Consider the following 25,065-nt stretch of genomic DNA (forward strand, 5'->3'; position numbering starts at 1 on the left):
TGCTCTGGATTTTAGGGGCTGATGGTCATGCCCCCGGTCAGTTTCATTTCAGCCTCAGAGCCTAAGTCATGCTGTGAGTCCTTGTTCTGCCAAGGCCCTGTGCTGGCCCTGGGTACTTGGGCTGACGGGCCAGGCTAGTGGGAGACAGGCCTGTACTGTATGATGTGCCCATGGTTGAGAGGTGGGCCAGGGCAGGGAGGGTCCAAGGGGAGAAGGAGGGTCCCCAGAGCAGATCTGGGTGGCAGCACTGCTTGACAAGGAGATGGGTATGTGGTTGGGCACTGGGGTGCCTGGCCCTTTTGAGGGCCCCACTGCACACAGAGCACTTGGTGTGGGGGTGATAGAACACATCCTGGAGGGTTGAGCAGGGGAGCAGGTCCCCTGGGGCCTCTGTGACAGAAAACTTCAGACTATGCACAGCTGAGGGGCCTGCAGCCACACAGAGGACCCCAGACTTGGGCCTGGGGACCCATTTGCGGCAGTAGTGGGATCAAAGTTGGGAGGGGCAGGCATTGGTGTAGTGCCTGGAGAGCCATGGGACCAGACAGGAAAGAAGCCAGACTAGACTCAGATCCCTAAGCAAGTCCCCTCCCCTGGGGCCCTGTCATGCAGAGAGCAGCTGTTGACCACACCTGGTCAGGGCAGGTGTGGGGTCAGCCCTTGCTCCCAAGGTGGTGATTGGTGCTGAATGGGCTCCTTCGGCACAGGGACCTCAGTCCTGAAAAGGACGTGTGTCTCCAGATAACGCAAAGTGGCCCCAGAGTCCCTTGGCGGTGCTGAGAAGACTGGGCCTGGGGTGGGCCCAGGATCAGCAGTGCCAGGTGCAGGGGTCAGCAGCAATCAGGTGGCTCACCATAGACCTCCCTGAGCCACAGCGGGCCAGGCCTACCAGGAACCCCACCAATAGGCCTTGGCCGTGAGCTTTACCAGCCCTGAAGCATGACTGTGTATGTCTTGGGGAAAGAGATAAGGGGGCCCGCCCTCCAGTGGGGGGATAACCCTGTGCTGCTTGGAGACGCCCTGAGAGGTTGACACTCAACAGTCAGAGCCTGCACCCTCAGTGCCCTGATCTCCAGGCCTGGGCCCCAGGCCCTCCCTCCCAGGTTCCACCACGCTGACCATACCCCATCTCTGAGGGAGGCCCCCTGGGTTGTCTGCTGCTGCAACAGGATGATGGGCAGCGTATCAGTGCTGGGGGCGTGTCCTCTGTCCCAGGAAAAGGGTGCAGGTGACCAGAGGCGTTGGTGTGACCAGGCAGAGGCCTGGCCACAACCCCACTGGGAGGCTGCCTCCCTCCCTGCCTTCTACAGCCTTTTCCGGGATCTCCTGCACCTCCGGCATTCTCCCCGGTGAGTCAAGCTGTCTTTTCCACTTTTCCAGCTGGGCTCATCAGCTGACTATAGCCTGCCTGCCCCCCAAGTCCGTCCCCACCCCCAGCCTCCTCCCCATGCACCTGGTGAGTCACACCTCCTGGCCTGCAGCCTCAGAGCACCCTGAACCTGGGGCCCCCGCTCACTTCCTCAGACACTTCTCCCTTTGCTCCAGGGCTCCACTGTCCCCTCCTGAGCACCAGCCCCATGCCCTGTAGGATAGCCGGGCTTCTGCTCAGTGCCCACAGCCCAGAGAGCTCTGGCCATGTGCTGCCGCTGCCCGTTCACATAGGCATCATACCTGGGGTTCCCAGTTAGACTGTCAGCCCTCCCATGGGGAGCTAGACCCCCAGGCCTGAGGGCCCTGCTGATGGACACTTCTGACTGCTGCTCCTGGGAAGCAGCACGTGAGGTCCTGGGCACTGAACATACTTTCCCCATTCATACAGGGCTTAAGCCCTGGGTGTTTCTGTGTCCAGACTGCTATGAGTCTGGGCCCGCTGCCTCCTTGTCTTCATGTGGTATGGGTGTCCCTGCCTCGAATGCTGGGCCTGAGTGTGGTGCTGGGTGGGCTGGGAGCCTGTCCAAGCCAGTATCCTGCCAGGGACAGGTTGGGCATGGTAGTTGAGAATGGCCCTTCTCAGTTCTCACCCTTTTCACCCAAGCTGGTCCCTGTGACGGTGGGAGGGCCTGGGCTGAGCAAGCCCCTGGCCCACTGGCCTCCTGCCCAACTCTCCCCGTCCAGACTTTAACACTCACTGCTTCCTAGTACAGCTGCTCCCAGCTGGCCCCCTTCACCCCCAAGCAGGCCTGGGCTCCTCTGCCAGGCCTGCAGGGGCCTTCCAAGAAAGACCCTCTCCCAAGGCCACCCTGGGCTCAGGCTTGACAGGGGTTTGCCTGGGTCGGCCCAGGGAGAGCATATGTTCAGATGATCCTGAGCTGTGGGGGCGCTGGATGGAAGAAAGGAAGGGCCTAGAATCATGTACCAGGAGGTCTGTGTGCTTGGGCAGGGCCCCGGGGCCCCCAGGCAGAGCTGTTAGAATGCATCCTTGCAGGAATTGTTTTTCTACAGGCTGTCCCTCCTCCTCAGATCCTGTTGCTGCCTCTGCTTCCTAAGCACCCACACCTCCCACAGATGGAGAAGGGGCCAGCTGATGTAAGGCTGCAAGGGCTGGTGCCACAAAACAGGAAACAGACTTGGAGAGGCCTGGGCCCACCCTCGGCTGCATGTGCACACTCTCGCTCCACTTGCTACAGATGGGGCATCAGCCTCTGGAGACCTGATCATGCAGCCAGGGGTTCTTCCTCAGGGTCGGAGGCCAGCCCACTGAGCTCACTCGGAAGCGGGCACTCTGGCTGACGTACCTGCTGAGCTCACCTGGGGCCTGGGGCCCTCCCTGCTCAAGCCTCCCTGCTCAAGCCTCAAGAGGCCCAGCACAGGGAGGATGCAGACCGATGAGGCCGTTGCTTCCCTGGTTGCATGGCTGCCCCAAACCTCCAGGACCCTCTGCCCTCCAAGAGCAACCTGCACCCTTAGCTGTGGGACCCATCGTAGAGCAGCAGATGTGCTAAGCGGCCCCTCCTGCAGCCAGGTTCTGCGGGTGAGGCCCCAGCCCCATGTCTGTACACAGGTGCTCACCAGAGACAGGTAGGCAGATGGCCTCCTTGCCATCTTATCATAAGAGCAAAGGGTCACAACCAGGAGAGGGGGTACCTTTGCCCCTATTCCTTGTCTCAGAGGAAAGTATGTGACTCTTCCCTACAAAGACCCTGTTGGTTCTAGGTTCTTTAGGATAGTTTAGCAGCTTAAGGGAATTCTATTCTAATCATGCATAATTACCTAATTTTAGCGTGTTCTTCTTGTACACCTGTTGACATCTGTAATCTGTTGATGTGATGAGTCGTAGAAATGGATTTTCTCTTATTAAGCCATCCTTGCCTACCTGGATTACCTAACTTGGTCATAGCATCATAGCTTTTGTATGCTCTACTGGATTTGATTTCATAAGATTTTGTCTTATGAAAGATTTTGTCTTATTTTTGTCCGCAGTTTTGTACATCTATATTGAGAATGAAAAGAGCCATAATTTTCCGTCCTTCTCGTGTGTTTGTCTGATTTTGGTATCAGGGTTGTGTTGGCCTCGGAGGATGAGTTGGGCGTTGGGAGGGTGGTATGCATTTCTTTACTATTATCTAGAAGAGTTTTCATAAAGTTGGATAATCTGTTCTTTCAAAATTTGGTAGAAATTTTCTTTGTAGGAAATGTCCCTCCACTTTTTATTTTGAAAAATGTCAGACCTACACAGTAGTTGGAATAGCAGTAAAACCCTAGACCTTTCACCTAGACACACTGATTGTTAACATATGTCATTTTGGCGTACGTGCCCTTGCATGTACGTGTCTTGTTCGCTGTGTACGTATATGTACCTGTGTGCATGTGTACCTGTTTTTGTTTTGTTGCTTTTTGGTGGAACTATGTGAAATTAGGGTGCAGACATTCCCCAGTACTTGAAAACTTATAGAAAGGTTTTTAACTACTGCTTAGTTTTTTGTTTTTTGGGTTTTTTTTTTTTTTCTTTCTTTTTAGGGCTGAACTTGTGGCATATGGAAGTTCCCAGGCTAGGGGTCAAATCGGAGCTGCAACTGCTGGCCTACACCACAACCACAGCAATGTGGGATCTGAGTCACATCTGCAACCCACATCACAGCTCATGGCAACGCCGGACCCTTAACCCACTGATGAGGCTAGGAATCGAACCTGAATCCTTATGGATAAATTCGTTTCTGCTGGGCCACAATGGGAACTCCATGATTTTTCTGACTGACTGATGGCTTCTCTCCCTTCCTCCACCCTGCCCCCACCATGACCCTCATCTCCTTCCCACATGGCTGGTCTGGGGGTCCCTGGGACAGCCTCCCTCATGTGAGGACACAGATGCATTTCCTCAGGTTACCTGTCAGGGCCACACAGCTGCCACGTGGCTGAGCTCATGGCAGGTAGGGAGACCCGTTCCTGGTGTGTCCTGCCCCATCTCCTCCAGGAGACCGTGCATCTGGGGTCAGTCAGAGGCAGACACACACACCAGGTGTGGACCCCCTGATAACTAGGAGACTTTGGCCCAGGGTCTTCTGAACCTCAGTTGGCCTGTCTGCAGAGGGCATCTGCCCCAGAGGTTGTAGGAATAAACCAAGTGGGTGCCGGCTAGGCCCCGCCCCCACCCCCAACCACAGAAGCACTCGATGGAGGGGCCCCTGAAGTGGTGGGGGGTTGGGGGTGCTTGTTCTGGAAACATCCATTTCTCCAGCCCCTAGGATCAAGGGTCACAGCTTGAGATGACTGCCTTCCCAGTGCATCAGGCAGTTGTCCCTCTGGGAGAGCAGGGACCACTGAAGAAAGAGAGGGACACTGCGGTTAATTTGGACATCAGATGGCTTCTGTCTGGAGTGTGCTATTTAGGCTCTGAATTCCCCCCTCTAGGAAAAAGTTTCTGTCCAGAGAGCACGTGAGGCCATGCTTCACTGGCCCACTTCTTGCTCATGTGGGCAACTGTATGGGCAGAGCCGCCTCCTCTCTATTCTAAGGGTGGGGCCATGAGGAAGGGGACCAGGAGGATTCCCCTGAGATCCTGGGACAAGGGGTGCTGTGGGGAGTAGAGCCACCCACCAGCTGTGGGGTCAGCAGGTTGTGCCCTGAGGAAGGGCCCAGGGTCCCCAGACCAGCTCTGGCCTCTTGACTCCAGACAGTCAGGTAGTTGGTCTCCTGGTTGTGGAGAAATTTGCACAGCCATTGGGGGGTCCAGGCCTCCCATGCCCCCAACTCTGTACCTGTAGTGAGAAGATCAGGTTGGCTTAGGTACATAAAAAAGCCCCTTAATCTTTTCATCTGTTTGTTTTATAATGCATGCTTGGTTATGTAAAATTGGAAAAATACCAAAAAAAATTGAAAGCAGAAGAAAAAGTTGCCCAGAGCACCAGGCCTGGGAACAGCACCCACCCACACACACAAGCCCCCCCCACCCCCACCCCCGTCCCCACATTTGGTATGCGTTGTGTCTCCTCCGTGCCTGGTTTATGCGTTTTCCAAACCTGGTGTCAGGTTGTAACATGAGCTTTGATGTGGAGATTTTGCTCATCGTGTGTGCTCCTGTGTCACTGCTGAGTCCCCAGAAGGACCGTCGCCGTGGAGCCATCAGACATAGGTTTCAAGTCCCCCGAGCGTGCTAGGCCCTGAACTGTTAACGACCTGGCAGGGACAGCATCTGCTGAGCTATGCCATGCCGCGTGGGCCTCCTGTGCTGGGTCTTGGCTGCGGTTGGATGTGTCCCTGGCGCCAAGACCCAGAGGCTGATGTTGGCTGGCAGATGGCGGGGGAGGGGCAGACTTGTGTGCTGCGTGCCCCAGCAGGCCTGACACTGTCCCCAGCTGTGTTTATGGGTCTCCCGTGCGTCATCTTCCTTGGGCCCTCCGTGGTACAGGCTATGGGGACATGGGGGACTAGCAAAGGCCTGGAAGCAGGAAGAGTGTACCAGTGAGGTCCTGGCCGACACTCAAGCTGATGACGAGGAGATGAAAGCTCTGGAGGCAGGTCTCAGGCTGAGTCAGCGAGTGCACGGACCACCCAGGGGACCAGAGGGCTTGGTCACGCTCCCTTCACCCCGAGCTGGGAGCCTGTGTGTTCCGGCAGAGGTGGAGTCTCCTTGCTGATGTCAGAAGCCAGACAGCACCAGATAGGTGGGCGTGAAACGTCAGCAGCAGCCCTTTGAGGCCCCAGCAGCCAGGCAGGGTCACCTCCCGAGCAGTTGGCATGAGCCCAGTAGAGTGGAAGGGCGGAGGGGGGCTCCCCAGTGCCTCAGGAAGGCCCCAGCCAGAGCACCAGTGCTAAGTCAAGAGTCCAGGTCTGGGGCTGACCCTAGCCATGGTGGGTTTGGGGACCGAAGGCAAGCTCCTGGAAAGCCATCAGTCAGACCTTCACTCATCAGAGAGGGCACCTCGGGAGAGGCCTGTGCTTGAGTGGGTGCAGAGTAACCCCAAGCCTGGCCTCAGCTGGGAGGACATTGCTGCTTCAGCCTCCTTCGGCCCCAACCCTAGGCAGGGCTGCCAGAACCCCCAGTAGCCATGTCCTTTCTGGTCACCTGCGGGAGGGGTGGTCAGGGGCCTGACATCCATCCTGGGTCCCCCTCTCCGCCCCCTGCCACGTCAGTGCTATCAGAAATGGCTCCCCAGTGGGAGGCTTGTGGTGGGCCTCTGTGCCCTTGCCAGGCACTGTGGCATCTGTCCCTCCATGTATCTGGGAGGTGGCCTCACCTGCACCTCATCCCTGGTAGAGAGTGGGGACCAGCACACAGGCTGGAGCCAAGAGGGCAGATTTGTGCTGGGGACATAGCTAGAGGCCCAGCTCTGCCCTTCATGGCACCCAGCCCTGGCTTTGGGCCTTTCCTCCCATCTGTGCCCATTCAGGGCTGTGGCCTGCACAGTACCCCCAGTGCCTTTCAGCCTGGCAATTAAGTCTCCCTCCCCATGGGTCTCCTGGAGGGCTTATGAGTGTCCAATGGGATTCTGAAGGTCAGGGGGCTGGGGAGGAAAAGCTCAGGCTTCCTGCAGACGTGAGGTCCCACTTCCTGGTCATTTGCCTCGAGGGGAAAGTGGGGGCTCTAGGCCCCTAGAATGCACTTAACTGGGGCCACCTGCCTTGGGGACCCCCTTGCCATCCCCTGGCCAACAGGCAGTGCCTCAGATTCTCTGTGCCGCAGAGCCAGGGGCTAAAGTAGCCAGCTCTGTTCTCCTGAAACTTTGCTAACCTTGTTTATCAACCGAGAAAAGATTTTCATCTGCACCACTCCCACCCCCACCCCCATAACTCTGGATGTTGTTGTGGGCAGAGGAGGGTCTGCTGAGGTATTTCCTAAGCCTAAACCAGGAAGACTTGTTTTTTTCATACATATTTTTGCAACAGCTTGGAATTTTGAAACAAGGACAGACATTTCCTTCTTTCCCACTCTTTGATAACAATGTCTTTTCCTTGTTAAAACCACGACCTCCTTTCCACCTCTCACCCACCCTGGGAACTTAGAACTAGTCCATGCCCGCCCCACCTACCTCCCACCCGACCTGGACCCCTCCTCTTTGTCCTCTGTCCTCGGGGGGGGTCATCAGGAATGCTGTCACCCCAGTCCCTGCCTGACCCTGCCCCCACGTGGCACCTGACCTCTTGGCACTTGCTCATCTGCATGTCTCACGGTCACATGTCCAGCCCTTCAGATGCTACACGAGGGCAGGGCTGCCTCAGTCCAGTGATGGAGGAAAGGATGAGTCCAGCCAGAGGGGACCATGGATCCCAGACAGGGTGCTGGGCCTGGAGGTGGAGGGGTGCAGTCACCTGGTCTGGCTCAGCCCTGCTGCTCCTGCCTTGGCAGGGACACGCCAGCCCCTTGAGAGTCTGTATCTGCAGCCATGTCATCAGACAGAAGGAGGCAGGGCCGGGGTGGGGCTGGGACCAGAGGAGAGACTGTCCAGAAGGCCTGCCCAGCGTCCCACAGCAAGGTGCCCAAGTCCAGGGTCGGGCAAAGTCCAGGACTTTGGCTCTTCCCCTCCCAGGATGGCCATCAGGAAGACCGTCACACTGCTGGGTAAAGCGGTTCAGCTCAGGGTTGGTTTGTCCTCACTCCAGGTCAGGATGCCTTTTTTTCTTTATGCAGACTGCTCTGACTCTAAATTAACTCAGTCTCCTTTAAATGAAACGGATTGTAAATTGTGTCCATAGTTTAGTTAAAATGCCACCACTCCTGACTGTTGTTTGGCAAGCAGTCAGCAGGTGGCCAGAGCCTGCCTTGCCAGGTGACATGTTTATGTGTCTTCTAGGGACTGTGGCTCAGCAAGTGAACACTTCTCATCAGACATTATAGTATCTAGGAGCCTGAGCTCCAACCCCAGTGCTGCCACCAGCCAGCATTTGGGCTGGTTTTTGCTAATTAACTTCTCTGGACCTCAGTTTCCTCATCTGCAAAATGGGAGTATTTCCTTCCTGTAGAGAGTCTGGGAGTGTCCACGATGACCAGAGTAAAGCTTTAAAACCAAATTAATTAATTCAGTCATTACTGATCCCCTGATACACCTGGCCTCACCTCTGTTCATGCCTGGGTCCTTCATGCACAGGTCCTGGTAGATAAATTAAATTCAGAGACCAAGATATGGTGGCAATAGAGTAGGCAGGCCAGGCAGGAAGTGTAGGTGCAGGAAGTACCAGGAACCCAGGCTCTTTTTCTTGCCCTACCATGCCCAGAAAGCAAGGCTTCTGCCTCATGGTCCAGGATGACTGCTGACACTCTGCAGTCACACCCATGTTCCAGTCAGCAGAAGGAGAACAGAGGGGAGGTGTCTCTAAGGACATCCTGATAGCCAGGTTAGTCACACAACCACACCTGGCTATAAGACATTTCCAGGGCTTCTTCCTCCTTGGGGATTTTCATGCTGTTCCTAACCCTTTGGGAACACTACCCCCTATACCTGAATTTTCTTCCCCCTGTCTGTAAGAACTCAGCTCACAGGTCAGCCAAGGAGGGCCTCCCCACTTTGCTGGAGGTGTGCAGGGCCAGCCGTGAGTTGTGAAGCCAGCTGGGCACCAGCCTACAGGAGGCTGTGTGTCCCCTGCTGGAGGATGACAGGGTTCCTGTGCGCGGGTGGCCTCGGGCCGTCACCCTCCTCCCCATCCAGTTGGGATGATTGATAGGGCCTGCGCCCTCCCCAGGGCTTGCACTCTGGTTCTGCCAAGGACTGTGTCAGCTTTAAGCTCTGCCTGCCCTGGGTGTCCCACGGCACAGGGGCTCTGGGAGAAGGGCAGGAACTGGCCTGCCTGTAGGCACATAGTACCCGGTTACTGACGTTCTGGGGCTGCTCTTAACCCAGGTATTCTGGGAAGCAGTGAGTACATCAACAAAAATATCGGCTGTGAGTTCACAGCTGCTCTGTGGACATGTTGCCCAGGGAGAATGGCCTTAGGCCAGCATTTCCTCCCTGCATTTGGAGAGGGGCTGCCCAGCCTGCACTGCCAGCTCAGCTCTTGGGTTTTCCCTGCAGGTACCCGGGATGGGCACCGTGCTCCTGTGCCAGGAGGGGAGTGCCGGCCAGAGCCAGTGAAGACGGTCTACTCCTTCAGGTGCTCCCCCAGAAAGTCCAGGTCGCTCAGAGCAGGGCCCGCCTCTCCTCCCATCAGGCTCCTCTCACTTGGGGTGAGGAGAGGCAGGTGACACGTTGACAGAAGCCGGGCCCTGTCCTGAGGAGCCGTGCCTGCGGCCCCTTCCTGTGACAGGAAGGGAAGGAGGCGGCCAGCCCCACACAGCGCTCAGCAGCTTCCCCCTCACCATGGGAATCTGAGCTCAGTCAGGCTTGTGTCTTTCCTGAGGCACCAAATTGCTCATCTGGATTCCGTGCTGTGTTGTTTATGCAGGCCTGACCCCCATGTGGCAATTCCCAGGGCCAGGGGAACCTCAGAGGCAGCAGGTGCTGCCAGGCCATGGGCTTTGGGGGGCCCCCAGCCTGAGGTCAGCAACACGCAGTGCTGACAGGGACTCTGCTCAGTGAGCTAACAGCCAAGGGGGTTCCCACCATCACCCCCTGAAGTTGTCATTTTCTTACTGAGAGGGGGACCCAGACTCAGGTGAGGGAGCTGGCTCCCCCATTTGGGATGCCCATGGGCCCTGGGGTGGGACAGTCATCAGAGCAGCCTGCTCCCACACACATGAGCAAGCCGTGCAGTGGTGAGCTCTGTCCCAGGTCCCCCTTTGGAAGTTCCAGGGACCTCTCAGTGTATGGTTTTAAAAAACTTCCCATCTGGATCCTGGCTTCATGGTGTGGCCCTGTCCTCTTGAAGGGACTCCTGGGCCCTGGAAGACCACAGTACACAGTTGGGGTGGAGGGGGCTCCAGCACCCCTCACAGGGTTTCCCTTGCTGTGCTCGTTCTGAGGGGAAAAATGTATCTGTGAAGCCAGTCCCCCCACATTAACTTTTTTTTAGCTGTATATCTAGAAGTAGTACAACAGCATTTCTTTCAGAAAGAAAAAAAAAAAAAATGTCATTCTAATCCCAAATAACAGTGTCCTCACCCACAATTAGGGAGCTATAGCTCTGTTAGCACTGGTAGAAAAATGCACCTTTGTTTCAGGGTCTGGGTTCATTCCTGTGAGTTAGACCCTTGTTTGGAAAACCCCTGCCCTGGGAGCCTGCAGCTCAGGAGGGGAGGGGAGGGGGCAGCACCCCTTTAGGATGTCAGCCAGCTTGAACACAGCTTGCAAAGCTGGCCTTTCTGATGGCCTCTTTGCACCCTAGCACCTCACTCCAGACGACAGGGATGCTTCATAACCTTCATTACTTTGTCTCAGTTAACTTAAATAATGTGAGCTCACTGCATGCAATGCAGGAGTATATAAAAAAGAAAATATTGGGAGTTCCTGTTGTGGATCAGCTGTAACAAACCCAGCTGGTATCCATGAGGATGTGGGTTCAGCCCCTGGCCCCGCTCAGTGGGCTAAGGATCTGGTGTTGCTGTGGCTGTGTTGTAGGCTGGCAGCTGCAGCTCCAATTCAGCCCCTAGCCTGGGAACCTCTATGTGCTGCAGGTATGGCCCTAAAAAGAAAGGAAAAAAGTTAATATCACTCCTTGTTCACTGAACTTTCAACTTTCCCTAAGTGCGAAATTTTTTGTGATAAAATGTTAGAGGAAATCCATTGTTTTGGCATCCTGAGAGCCACTTAACAATGCCTCCTCATCCTGGGTGGGGAACATGGAAGGCAGGGGTCACCTTCTGTACCAGTAGCATTATGCGCGTCTGTGCCCTTGGCCATGTGCGACTGCTATCCAGTTCCTCCTCTATGTCCATGTGCCTGTGACAGCCAACATACCACCAACATCCTGCAGCAGCCTGGCCATGTCACAGCCCTTTTCTTTAGGGCAGACTCCTTCCTGGAAATGGAATTGCTGATCAAGCTGCAGAATTGCACACCCACCCTGACTCTGGGCTCCCAGAAGGAGGATCAGGAATGGGGTTTGGCTCAAACTCACATTCTTAGGGCAGAGGAGAGGAAGCCCCTTTGGCTACCAGTGTGACCTGTGCTTCAGAGCACAGGTGCCAGCCGGCTCTGGCCTTGCATCAGCCACCTGCCTCCATGAGCCCAGTTTCCTCGTCACAGATGAAGCGTGAGTGGTACAGAGTGGACCTTCCAGTTCAAGCCATGGGCTCCAGCTTGCCTGGTGCCCACCACAGGGAGCAGGAAGGAGAGGGGCTTCTAAGGACAGAGTGAGAAGTACCTTTTCCCTGACCTTAGCGCTGCTGCAGGGCAGGCCCTCCAGCACCTTGCCACTCAGCCACCTCCCAGCTATCACCTTCCAAGGAACGAACGCAGAGCTGCACCTTGCACAATTTTCTGTGTGTTTGTCATCAGTAGAGCAGGGCTAGGGCTCCCAGGCCACTGGTCCTGTAAGCACTCAGACTCTTCATGTTAGAGCTGGTCTCTCTTGACAGCAGTGTTCACACCCAAGAACACCGTCCTTGTCTACTAGGATCTTATGTGATTGTGGGGTGCACCGAACCAGGGCACGCAAAAATGTCACAACAGCCGACATCGCAGAAAGCATTAAACTGAGCATAATTAAATGCGAGGAAGCATGATACAGGCGGTTTCTTGTGGGCTGTTGGGAGTGGTGGCAGCCCGTGCAGGCTAGAATCTTTTCACAGCCTGACGTTCCTTTGAAGCCCCATGTTCGATTGTTGAAATCCATGTGAATTTTTGCCCTCTGCCATTTCCCATCCAAGCTTGTTTTCCTGCAAAAAGAACAAGACCCTCCTCAAGTCACTAAAGGCTGTGTCCCACTGCCTCTGAGAAGCCTTCCTGACCTGCCTTGTGGGTGAGTGGTACCATCCATCACCTCCTGCCATCCTTGTTGGTCACACCCCACCCAACCCAGAGCCCTCGGAAACTGGACCACTGAGGGCCCTACTGCCTCTGAGCCCGGGCTCCTCCTCTGTGAGGAGGGAGAAGCACCAGGGTCTTGGGCTGTGCCTGGCCTGCTGCGAGCCTGGGGGCATTGCCTGTTAGTGTCCTCTGCTGCATACTCATGGAGTGCCTTGAGGCTTCCAAGGGCCATGGCCGGCTCCCGCCTCCTTCCTCACCCCCCCAGCCCCAGCTGCAGTCATCCCCACTGTGGATCCTCCCAGTTTCTGGGTGACAGCCCCCTGCCTGTGAGTTTGTGCCAGCTCTGGTGCTGGAGGCAGAGGGGCTATGTGCAAGGCCCTTTCCCTGTAGGCAGGCCGCGGCCCAGGCAGGTCACACAGGCCCCACGTGCACCCTTGGCCGAGTCTGGCCACTGGGCATGATCCAGCTCACCACGGGACAGCAGAGGAACCGTCTCAGCTGTCTCTGTAGCCCTGGACAACATGGGCCATCTCAGCACTGAGCAGGACCCTGCAATGGCCCAAGTGTGCCTGCCAGCCTTCCAGCCCATTGGGTGAGGGCTACAGGGGTAGGGCCTCAAGCCACATCCTGCCTCCATCACCACTGTGTGGGACACTGGCTGGCTGGTAGCGAGCAGCCAGTGGTGGAAGGCTTCAGAGGAAGAGGTGTGGGCAGGACCTCCTCATCATTCCTCTGGTCCCAGCGTGTGCCCCTTGCAGGTGACAATGCTGTGAGTCCTGCTCACTACTCTCCAGAACAGTCTGGGCTGGAACATGCTCTGCAGTTTCCTCGGCCTGTCCTCGCATGTGGCTGGCAGGCATGCGCCACAGAGACCTGCCGCAGATGTCAGAGTGCAGTGGGTACACACACTTAGGCCAGAAGGTACCAAAAAGCTTCCCACCTTGAAAGAGCAGAGTTTGCCAGGCAAGTCACTGCACAGGGTCCCTGGTCTCTTATGTTGGGATTGGCAGCAGGGAAGGGGAGCTCCAGGGTGGAGCACCCAGTTTGCACCCCCAAGGTCCTCCTGGATGGGAAGCTGGCCACCAGCCGGAAGCTCTGGCTTGGAAGGAGCTGTGGTTCCTTCCCAGAGGCCAGAGCAGCAGGCTCATTATTGTGTGGTTAGTTCACAAGCCACAGGGCAGCCCCAGCTGACCCAGACGACTGGCCACCCTTAGGGGATCCTCCCATCTCCTGTGGACCCTCTCCCATGGCAGGGTGGGTGCCGCAGATGTCAGAGTGCAGTGGGTACACACACTTAGGCCAGAAGGTACCAAAAAGCAGACACCTGGAATTGGCTGGTACAGAGGTGTGAGGGGGTATTGGAGCAAAGTTCAGTTTGGGGAACCGAGGCTCCAGGCTTGGCAGGAATGCTGGGGCCTCACAGACTGCCCTAGGGAATCTTGGTCTTAAAACTGCTTTCTGGGAGTTCCCATTGTGGCTCAGTGGGTTAAGAATTCTAATATCCATGAGGTTGCAGGTTCTATACCTGGCCTCTTTCAGTGGCTTAAGGATCCAGCATTGCTGTGAGCTGTAGTGTAGGTCACAGACACAGCTTGGAACCTAGCATTGCTGTGGCTGTGGCTTGGGCCAGCAGCTGCAGCTCAGATTCGCCCCCTGGCCTGGAAACTTCCATATGCCACGGGTGCCGCCCTAAAAAGCAAAAAATAAGGGGGAGGGGGGTTTGCATAAAGGTACCTAAGAAATAAAGCACAAAGATAAACATTTGCACCCTCACTGCCTTAAGCATAAGGACATGATCAGTGCCATGGAAGCCACTGTGAACTGGTGCCATCCCCCTGCCCCCACCCCCACTCCTGCTCCTGAAGCTAACCAAATGTTCCTGTGTGTCACCTCATCCCCTTTTTCTTTGTAGTATTTGCAGTATATATGTAGGTGCCACTAAATAGTATTTTCTTTGGTTTTATTTTTGGAAACTTGATAAACCGTATCATTGTACTCTATTAAATTTTCTTAGTTTGCTTTTTTTTTCCTGGAACACATTCATCAGATTTACTCGAGTTGCTGTGAGTAGCTGGAGTTTGTTCACTTTTATTGCTGAGCGGCATTCTGTTGGAAGAATATACCCTGTACGTGTACGTTTGGGGCTGTCACCAGCAGCGTGAGGCAGACGGTCTTGTCCACACCTCTCAGTGCACTCGGGCGAGGCTTTCCCCAGGATGTATGCCGAGGAGAGGGCTTGAGGGCCAAGGAGTGAGTGGGCAGCCTTCCCTCAAAGACGCTCCTTAACAACTGTCCCCCACTCACATCCCGGAAGAGTGGTCAGAAATTGGCATGGCCCCACTTCTGTGTTGCCGTCCCAGTGGGTATCACAGTGTGTCTGTGTGTGCCGTTTCCTCAGTGACTATGAGGGCAAGCGTCCATATGTTTTTTTTAGCCAGCTTCCTCATTGTTTGACTTTTAATGTTTTGAGATGTGAGAATTCACACCCATGCGTAAAGACAGCTCCAAGAGGCTTATGATAAAAACCAACAGATCTGTGTTTCCTTTCTGACCTCCCCCAAAGAACCTCTTGCAGCTCTTCTCAATAGTCCTCATGTATCTGCCTCCATGTTTCTAAGTAATGTCGCGTGCTGGGTCTTGATTGGTTGGTTTAAGCATTACCTGCGTACCTTCAGTCTTGGTAGATGAAGTGTTCTTATGCCTGCATCCTTCACCACACACCACCCCCATCCTCCAAATAGAGTCAGAGATCAAGTTTTTATTAACACTAACCACCATTTACATCACAATGTCTCTGAAACCAGTGTTTTCTGAGCTTGGCAGTATACTTCATTTTTTATGTAACTTCTTATTTTTCCTGGAATTAATGACTGCCCCACTTTTTACTTGCTTTGTTTTGGGGCTTGATGAGGTAAATTGGAATGCTGGGCACACAAGTGTTATGCTGTTGGAGTTTCAGCAAGGGGTCTCTCTGGTGGCAGCGGTGGGGTCCAGGGCAGCAAGCTTGGGGATGGGGAGATGAAAGGGAGGGGGCGAGCACAGACTGTGCCAGGTCTGAGGGGCACCCAGCTGGGCAGACCAGAGGAGGAGCGGTCTGGGGGCCATACACATTCGGGGTTCACGGAGCCGATCGTGGTGGGCCACCATGGCGTCTGGCCGCATTGTCTGACGCTGAGCTGGGCGCACTGCCGCGTCTGCTGCCCTTAGTACAGTGCTCAGGAGAGTAAGCCTTTTTACAGAAATCCAGCTTTTGGTCCTTCAGTATCTGATCTCCTTTTGGACTTCTCCTGTGGGGCAGCAGGTTAAGGAACCAGTATCTTTGTAAAGCAGGATTCACAGAAAGTAAACCGCACAGGCCTTATGTGGCTGAAGATGTCCTTCCGCGCCCCTCACACTTGGTCCTGGCTTGGCTGAGTGAGCCACCCAGCTGGTCGTCTTCCCTCAGCGTTTTGAAGCCTTTGCTCTGTTGATTCTTAGGGTATGTTGTTTCATAGAGAAGCCGAGGCTCATTGTGACACCCAGTCCTCTTTATGTGTTCTGTCCACATGCTCAGGGGGTCACCGCTGAAGTCCTGGGCCTGGTCTCCAGAGTCATTCGCTGGGCAGTGGATGAGCCATTTCACTAAACCAATTATGTGCTCTCTTTCTCATGGCTTTCTTCCACCATCTCCTCCCCCTAGTCCTCTCTCCCCTCCTTCTGGAGCCCTTGGACAGCTTGGACAGAGGGCTCCCACTGGGGGGTGACAGGCAGAAGGCCTCCTGTTTAGGGGAGGACCCAGATGTGAGTGCAGGAAGAACTTCACTCTGGGCAGAGACCCCAAAATTTCCTCTGGGGCAAGGCTAGGGCCCCTGCAAGCCTTAGACTGTCCAGGCTCCCCTGCCCAGTGTCTCGTGTCTCTGAGTTTCCAGAGAACACACGTCCAATCTCATCCTGGGCAGGGAGTGCTTGGATGTGGGGGGTCGGCCATCTGAGTCTCTTCTGCCCCACACCACACCTCCTCTCTGCTCACTTTTAATCAGTGCCCTTGCTCTCCCTTTCAATAGACGGTAAACTGGAACCAGAAGCTGACATGTCTGCTGATGTGTGTGATAGGCAGAGCAAGGGAGACTGGAGTGGGGCTCTGGGCAGAGGATGGCCAGGGCTCGGGCCTGTGGACAAGGAAGGGGAGGTAGGGGGCATGCACTCCCAAAGAGGCCAACAAAGTACAGGACTGTGCCCATGGGCGGTGCCATACCATCCAGGCAGGAGCAGGGCAAGGGCTGGGCAGTGACCAGAAGCTGCTGGCCCACACACAGGTTCCAGTCTGCCTGCACCCTTTGTCTCCACCACAGGTCATGTCGGGGGGTGGGGGGACAGAATTGGAGGCCCAGGGCCTGGCAAGATGCCCAGCATGCCCCATCCTGACACCCCACTCCGCCAGTCACTGCAGCCATGGACGAGCCCCTTCTTCTGTCCGGCCTGGCCAGCACCCATGTGGTGCTCAGGGAGCCGCGGGGGGCAATGTTAAGTGGGAGGGTTAGCAGCCCTGTCCCCCATCAAGGATGAGATCCATAAGGGTCTGGGGACAGCTGAGCTCCTCCAGGCCTGCCCCTCATGTTCTGTTAACCCTAACCCTAACCCTTACCCTAACCCTAACCCAACGCAGAACCTCGGACTGAAGTGACTGCAAAGGTGTGCAGGGCAAAGATGCTGGGTGGGGAGCTAGGGCCCTGCCAGATGCACCATGTCCTTATCCTCAGAGGTCACCTTGCAACCACACTGAACCCTGAGTGGCCTAGGTTGGGGCCATGTAAACAAATCTATGTCCATTGACACGTCATACTCTGATTTTCTGTGACCTGGAGAGGCCACCACACCAGCCCTTGTACACACGGGGTTGGGGGAGAGCGGAGGGCAGGATGGGGGACCCAGCCGGGTGCAGTGGTGGACACAGTGTGTGCCAGCAAGCTGCATGAAACACTGCATTTCCCCACACGTTTCTGGGTGTGTCACTGTGTCTGCCTGTCTGTTGTGGCTTCTTCAGAAGCAGTTGTCATGGTCAGGATATTTTAAATGTCTTACACTCAGTCTCTAGAAAGCTGGACCTGGGATGAACTGCCCTCCTCATTCTGGCCACATTTAAGGGCCTTCTCACCAGCCCAGGTTCACCTAACCAGGTTCTGCCACCCTCCCACCCCAGCACCAAAGCCCCTGGGGGCTGAAGGTGTGAGTGGCCCACTCCAAGGCACCTTTTGTCTGGGACCCAGTGGCCTCTCCCTTGTCCCCAGGGAGGTGGCATGGCCTTCCTTCTCCCACACACACAAACCAGGTCTTCCCCCCCACCCCCTGCCTCCTCCCTCCCCCAGGATGAGCTAAGAGGTCAGTGTAAAATTACCGTGGTGGCAGAGGCCCAAGAGCAAGGCATGGGCTGCAGCCCAAGGTTTCTTTGCCTGGGAGGTGGCCTGGCCGAGGTCTAAAGTGTGAGTCAGAGTCAGACAATGAAGTAGAGAGGGAGGGGGGCACGGCTCATGCAAAGGCCCTGGGATGTTTCCTGCAGGAGCCAGCGTGAGAGTTGGCAGGGGTTGGGAGTGGGGTCCATGATCCCAGGGGAGCTGGGAGGGCATGGGTGAGCCTTTGTTCTTCTCCCAAAAGCCACCAAAGAGTGTTCCACAGAAGCTGGGGGAGAGGGTTGGATTCTGGCTACCGCCCCCTCACCACCACTGCTGGAGGGGCTGGAATGGGAGCTGCCTGCAGAGGCCAGGAGCAAGCTGTCAGTGCCTGGGCTGTGGCTGGGCACATGGGAAGAATGTTTGTAGAGCTGATTGGGGTGTTGGGGGCTGAGGCAGAGTGCACGAACAGGAGGACCCAGGCTCCGGGGCTAGCCCAGAGTCAAAACACCGGCCCTACTCTCCACTCCCTGCCACCTCCCTCCCCCAGCCCCTGGAGTTCCCTCTGCCCTGGCCCTCTCCCCACTGCCTACCACCCCTGCAGGTTTCTGGATGTGTCCCCTTAGGCCGGGGTGACCCCCAGTAGTACCCCACCCCCTTTGCCCTTGCTGCTTACCATGCCTGCACCCCAGGGTCCCCTTGTCCCCCATTGGTATAGTTAGATCAGGGCCTGCCAGGTGCCTTGTACCCCCATGGCTTTCTGTGGGGCAGTGTGGGTGCAGCTTCTATGGGGCAAGCAGGGGTGGGGGGGAGTGGATCCCCCAAGAGTGGTGTGTAGAGCCCGGTGGACTCCTGCTGCCCTCTTTCAAGGTGTCCTGCCCTGGTCCCTGCTTCCCCTTGACCTGGGACCTGCCCCACTGCGCACAGCCCTGGAGGAGGAGCCTCCAAGAAGGACTAGAGACCCCCCTGAGGCTCCCCTCACCTGCCAGGCCTGTCCCCCAAAGGAAGGGGGGGAGAAGGAGCAAGAGCCTTCCTTGAGCCATCTCTCCTAAGTCTGACAGATGCCCCCTGCAGCGTGGGGAGGTGGCATCTAGAGGGATGCCATCTTGACAGATGACTTCCTGGTGGTTGGGACAGTTCCTGGGAGACAATATAAATTATGTGTTACAGTTCATCTGGAGGGTCCTGGGCCAGGTGGTCTCTTGGTGCCCCTCCCCCAGTGGACCTCTGCAGGAGCCCAGGATGGATTGGACCCAGTGGGAGGCCTGGGACTGTAAATGACGTCTGTTGAGTGGCCCCTTGGGTGGCACCAAGCCTGCCACTGTGAACAGCTCTTTAAACTGCTCAGTCCCCGTGGTGTGGGCTCTGGAGCCACACTTCTCCACCCCGCTGCAGGGCAAAGTCAGGTTGTCCCTCCCAAGGAGCAAGCTGGCAGGAGGGCAGACCTGGGCCATGAGAGGAGACCCCAGAGGAGACCCTGGGCCAGGGTTTGGGAGGGCCTCAAGGCTGGGCTGTGCAGGACACTGTGATAGTAACACTCAGCATCCACAGTGGTGGCCTGTGACCTTTGCAGGTTACATCACATCTCAGACCTTCAGCAGTGGCCATTCAGAGAACTGAGATGTGATGTCTGGCATCAGAGGTGAAGTCACTTGCCTGGCTCCCATGGTGTGGATACCAAGCAGTCAGCCCCACCTTCACCCCAACACAGTCCCTGATGTCCTGCCCCCACATGTCCCACCCTGCCTGGTGCCCTGGCCTCACCTCTGCCTCCCCATCTCGTTGCAGGAAGTTCTACTACATCACCCTGCTGCGAGACCCCGTGTCCCGCTACCTGAGTGAGTGGCGGCATGTGCAGCGGGGGGCCACGTGGAAGACGTCGCTGCACATGTGTGACGGGCGCACGCCCACCCCTGAGGAGCTGCCACCCTGCTACGAGGGCACGGACTGGTCGGGCTGCACACTGCAGGAGTTCATGGACTGCCCCTACAACCTGGCCAATAACCGCCAGGTGCGCATGCTGGCCGACCTGAGCCTGGTGGGCTGCTACAACCTGTCCTTCATCCCCGAGGGCAAGCGGTCCCAACTGCTGCTGGAAAGCGCCAAGAAGAACCTGCGGGGCATGGCCTTCTTCGGCCTGACCGAGTTCCAGCGCAAGACGCAGTACCTGTTCGAGCGGACGTTCAACCTCAAGTTCATCCGGCCTTTCATGCAGTACAACAGCACGCGGGCGGGCGGCGTGGAGGTGGGAGAGGACACCATCCGGCGCATTGAGGAGCTCAACGACCTGGACATGCAGCTGTACGACTACGCCAGGGACCTATTCCAGCAGCGCTATCAGTACAAGCGGCAGCTGGAGCGCCGGCAGCAGCGCCTCCGGAGCCGCGAGGAGCGCCTGCTGCACCGGGCCAAGGAGGCACCACCTCGGGGGGACACCGAGGAGCCGGGCCGAGTGCCCACTGAGGACTACATGAGCCACATCATCGAGAAGTGGTAGTGGTGGCCGGCGGGGGGAGGTGGGACCAGACAGACCAACACATGGTCCCAGGACTCTGGGAAGAGCCCCCATCCGCTCACCAGAAGGCAGATGCGCCCTGAGCCTTCAAGGGGACAGGAAGGGGTGGGCTGGGTGGGCTGAGCGGGTTGGCTCTTGCTGCCCTCCCAGGCCAGGGTCTGAGAAATCAACCTGGGGACCTACTGTGTCAGAGGGAAAGCATGCTTAAAGGACGCCGCACCAGGCCTGCAGGGCTGGGAGCAGGTGTGGCCTTGTTCTCCAAGCCCCCACCTCATGGTCACAACAATCGCAGGTTTGAAGACTAGAAAGAGCCAGGGCAGTGGAGGGTGGACCTGCCAGGCCAGAAGCATGGCCATACCAGGCGCACACCCCCTCCCTCCCCAGGCTTGGGCCACCTGACCGCCCCTCAGCCTCCAGGGACCCCCTTACCCCAGGACCTGCATGACATCCCCTCCCTGGGGACGTGGGCAGCCCTCTGAGGTAGCCTCAGGAATGGAGCCTATTTGTCCATCCTCAAGGTCAAGGCCTACCCCTTCTGAAGCCAACAAGACTCTAGTTTCAGCCCCCCGGGAAGCCCATTCCCCTCTCTGACCCAAGGTCAAAACCCACAGGCTGGCTTCATGCTTTGGGTCAGGAGATCAGAGCACATCACCTGGGGTCCCCCACCCCATTTTCCACAGTCCTCAGACTGAGGGGACCCATGGGGGGGTGGGCCGCACACCACTCTTCCCTTGCCCAGCAGAGTGTCTCCCAGGAGCAGGAAGGCCGTGGTTTAGGGGGCTGCCACCTGTGTCTGAGCAGCAACCCCCAGCTGGCCTTTAGGGGTGACCACCCAACCAGACCAGCTCAGATGGGAAGGCCGTAGAAGCCGAGAGCTGTCCCCTGTCCTGCTCTCCTTTCCCAACCTCTGGGCTTTATTAGTAGACTACCCCCGGCAAGCCCATCACTTGGACATTTTTTTAGGGGCTCATGCCCCAGTGTCCCCAGAATCCCATGTGTAAAGTGCAAGCAGGCTGCCATTGGCTAGAACACTGCAGAGCACAGCCACTGCCCATGAGCCATACTTTGGGGCCATCATGGTTCAGGATGGCCAGGAAAAGGTACTCAGGCTTTCAGATCCTCATCTGGGGCTGGAAGAAACAGCTCTGGGTGGCTTCCTAGTACCCAGAAACCCAGCCCCCCACCCTGGGCTCTCCCCACATTTTCCTGCACTCTTGCCTTGCCAGCTGGTCAGGCCTGTTCCCTGAGGCCCTGCAGATTGGAGAAGCCATGTTCAACTCACTGTAAACTCTCTCCCCACTCCCTTCTCTCCTGTGCTCCAGGGGTCCGGCCAGCATCTCCTCTGCTCATGTCCTCCCCATATCAGGCATGAGACCTGGGTTGTGGGGAGCTGAGTGTGAGGCCCGCATCTGAGGCGGACGTGTGCCCAGAGGCTGCAGTAAGAGCTGCTGGCCACCGGCCGACAGGTGGGCAGATCCTGCCGGGATCCCCTGCCCCATTTGCCCCTCCGCCACCCTAGCTGCCCTACTGTGGAGTGAAGGCATGGGAGCAGAGAACTTTCTGTGGCACCAGGAAAGTTAAGGTGTCCTGGAAAGTGGCCATCCAAGTGGCTGAGGCTTTAGTCTGCTCATCTAGCATAATGGCCCCCCTCCCAGCTTCCTCCACTGGCCACTTTGCCTCACAGCCCAGGGGCAGAGCCGTCAGCAGGCCAGGTGGGCACCATGCCAGCCCAACCCAGGACCACCCCCCAGAGTGGACATTGTGCTGGGGAGGGGAGCATCCAGGTGATTCAGTGGTTCTTTTAAAGAGATGCAAAGGTCAGCATGGGGCCAGGGCGGGGGGTGGGGGGTGGTGGTGCTGCTCTGATACCCACATGGTGTGCCCCAGGGAGGAGGGCGGGGCATGTTCCCAAGAGCGCTGGGGTTTCACACAAGCGCCTGAGGTGCTGGGGGCTTGCCCTGGCTTCCCTCCACCCCCACTCCAGGAGGAAAGCTCAGCCCTGTTCTGCCCAGGCTCCTGGGCAGTGGTCTGGCTCAAGCAGCCCTCCTCCAGGTGGGCTCCTGAACAGGTGGACCTGAGTGGAGGATCTGTTTTGTACGTAATGGAATGTTTTCACTTACGGCCCGTTGTCCCAAGTCACATGGAAACACAGTCTCCTTGGTTTCTCTGCTGTACCTGGAAGGGGATCCCTGCACGCAGGGGGAGGTGCCGGTGATAGCGCCTGCTGGCAGTGCCCCTCGACGCCCTGGGTCTCCCATACAGCACTGCCCACCCAGGCTGCCTGCTTTGCGGTGGAGGCATCTTGTGCCCGCAGCATCTCCTCCAATGCCACGGGGCTGGGGCTCCAGGGGAGGGGTGGCCCCCACCCCCGGGCTCTTCCCAGGATGGAGAGACAGAAGAAGCAAACATGCAGTGAGCCAGCAGCTCCCCGCCACACAGGCCTGCAACATCCTCTCTTGGAGGAAGAGCCAGAGACGACAGAACTGTCCGAACAACGAGTCTGTGAACTTTTTTGGGAACTGGAAGTGTTTAACTTGAACCCAGGAGCGTTTAAAGCTTTATTTATTTATAGCTTCTTATTAAAAAAAAAAAGTGTTGAGAAGAAACCTTTTGGTTACTCATACAAAAAAATGAGTCAATGATGGAAAAGCAAGTCATAATCATCTAATTGTTTTTGTCTAGGTCAAGATGAATGTTAGCAGATGAAATAAACCCTGAAAAGGAACGCTGGTGTGTGTGGTCTGTGGTCACATAGCAACCCGCCTGGTGAGGCGCCGTCCTGCTTTGGTTTCGAAAAGAGCATCTGTGAGCGCAGGAATCACACAGGAGCAGACAGGCTTCCTTGGGGGTGGGCAGCCCAGTAAGAGAGGAGTTAACATGCTGTCACTAAGTCAGACCTTTCGAAAGTAAGAGATGCGACCGTCCTCACCTCAAAGGGTAACGTGTCAGTCGTTAATTAGATAGAGGATTTGAAAGGATGAGCCCAGCTTAAAGGAAGGCTAAGAGCAACGTGGGCCCCGTGTGCTTATTTTCTCAGTGAGCTTCTTCCCCCCCCCACTTTTTTGTTTTTTTGTTTTGGCCACACCCACAGCATGCAGGAGTTCCCAGGCCAGGAGTTGAACCTGAGCCACAGCTGTGACTACAACAAATCCTTAACCTCTAGGCCACCAGGGAACACCTAACCTTTTAATTACGAAAGATTGCTAGTGACAGGTTGAAAGAGTAGTTCATGGACACCATAAACCCTTTGCCAAATTCACCTGGATTAGCGTCGGGTCCCTTTTTTTATCCTGCATTCCCACTCGCTTTCTGCTTCTGGACACACACATCGTGCATGTTTACACATGGACACACGCACCTTTTCCCAAAACATTGAAAATAAGTTGCAAGCCCCAGAATACTTACTAAATACTTCAGCAATACCTCCTAAAAATGACATTCTGTCACACACACACACACACACACACACACACACACACGCAAACCACTATCCTATTCCTAAAATTTAACATATTAGCTGGTGTACAGTCCCCATCCCAATTTGGACATGCAGTTGTCCCCACAGTGTCTTCAAAATAATTTTGTGATACTTGCAGTGCTCAGCTGTCACCTCCCACTTTTTTTTTTCTTTTTTACTCTTTAGGGCCACACGTATGGCACATAGAGCTTGAATCGGAGCTGTAGCCACCAGCCTATGCCACAGCCACACCAGATCTGAGTCGGATCTGCGACCTACACCACAGGTCATGGCAACTCCAGATCCTTAATTCACTGAGCGAGGCTAGGGATCGAACCGGTGTCTTCATGGATACTAATCGGGTTTGTTACCACTGAGCCACGACGGGAACTCCCTCTTCCACCTTCTTTAACCCCGCAGAGTCCCGCCTCACCCTCTTCTTCACCTCTGGTATCGTGGACACTGTAACATAGGCTGGTTGTCTCCACACGGGTCTGTTTTCTCATGATTCAGTTAAACGTTTTGGGCACCCATGCTGCAGGAAGGCGGTTCTCTGACTGCTAGCAGCGATGAATTTTAGTCCTCTGTCCCATGGAATGGAGAGGGAGGCCCTGGCTTGCTCTCTAGGTCGTGATGTGATCACCACAGGGCTCACTGCTTTTTCTTCATGGAAATGGATCCGCTGTGCCTGCAGGTGGGGCTGGTAGTTGCTGCGTGGGGTGAGGGCTGGGGGCCTCGGGTACTGGCCCCTGCACCTTCCCCGGCAGGTGCTGTCACGTGCAAGACTCTAGGAAGACGGTGTTCAGAGCCCCAGGCCAGTGGGGCCTCCTTTTCCTCCCCTCCCAGTCTGTATCTGGATACCTCATCCTTGGAACTGTGGTAGAAAGAAGAAGAAGGAGGAGTTCCCATCGTGGCGTGGTGGTTAACGAATCCGACTAGGAACCATGAGGTTGCCGTTTCAATCCCTGGCCTCACTCAGTGGGTTAAGGATCTGGCCTTGCCGTGAGTGATGGTGTAGGTTGCAGATGAGGATTTGATCCAGTGTTGCTGTGGCTCTGGTAGGCCCTTGGCTATAGCTCCGCTTTGACCCCAGCCTGGGAACCTCCATATGCCACGGAAGTAGCCCTAGAAAAGGCAAAAAGACAAAAAAAAAAAAAGAAGAGGAAGGACAGGACAGGGTGGCCCAGGCTCCCTCCACACCCACCCCTGCCTGCAGAAAGGAGAAAGGGCGAGGCAGAAGCCCAAGACATGCGGTCACAGCAGGAACCAGAGGCCCAGGACGTGCGGTCACACCAGGGGGCAGAGGTGGCCGCTCCCAGGTCACCAGAGCTTTCTCTCCCCCGTGGAAGAGGCAGAGTGGGAGGCAGACACAGTTGTCCATTGAGGTCCAAGCACAGAGTGTGTTCTTCACCATCTGAGTCTTCGAGGGAGCGTCCTCTTTCACAGCGAAGC

The 25,065-nt window shown here is 56.2% G+C and overlaps 1 protein-coding gene across 1 annotated transcript in view; it reads left to right on the top strand.

Moving 5' to 3' along the window:
* HS6ST1 (heparan sulfate 6-O-sulfotransferase 1) overlaps window positions 1–22,881 on the top strand; it is a 42,338-nt gene extending 19,457 nt beyond the window's left edge. The window contains exon 2 of the mRNA XM_047772590.1: window positions 19,430–22,881. Within this exon, the coding sequence (XP_047628546.1) occupies window positions 19,430–20,138 (709 nt within the window). The 3' untranslated portion in view covers window positions 20,139–22,881. The remainder of the gene's footprint in view (window positions 1–19,429) is intronic.
* The last annotated feature ends 2,184 nt before the right edge of the window (window positions 22,882–25,065 follow it).

The sequence above is a fragment of the Phacochoerus africanus genome, chromosome 3, assembly GCF_016906955.1.
Source record: "Phacochoerus africanus isolate WHEZ1 chromosome 3, ROS_Pafr_v1, whole genome shotgun sequence".
NCBI lineage: Eukaryota > Metazoa > Chordata > Mammalia > Artiodactyla > Suidae > Phacochoerus > Phacochoerus africanus.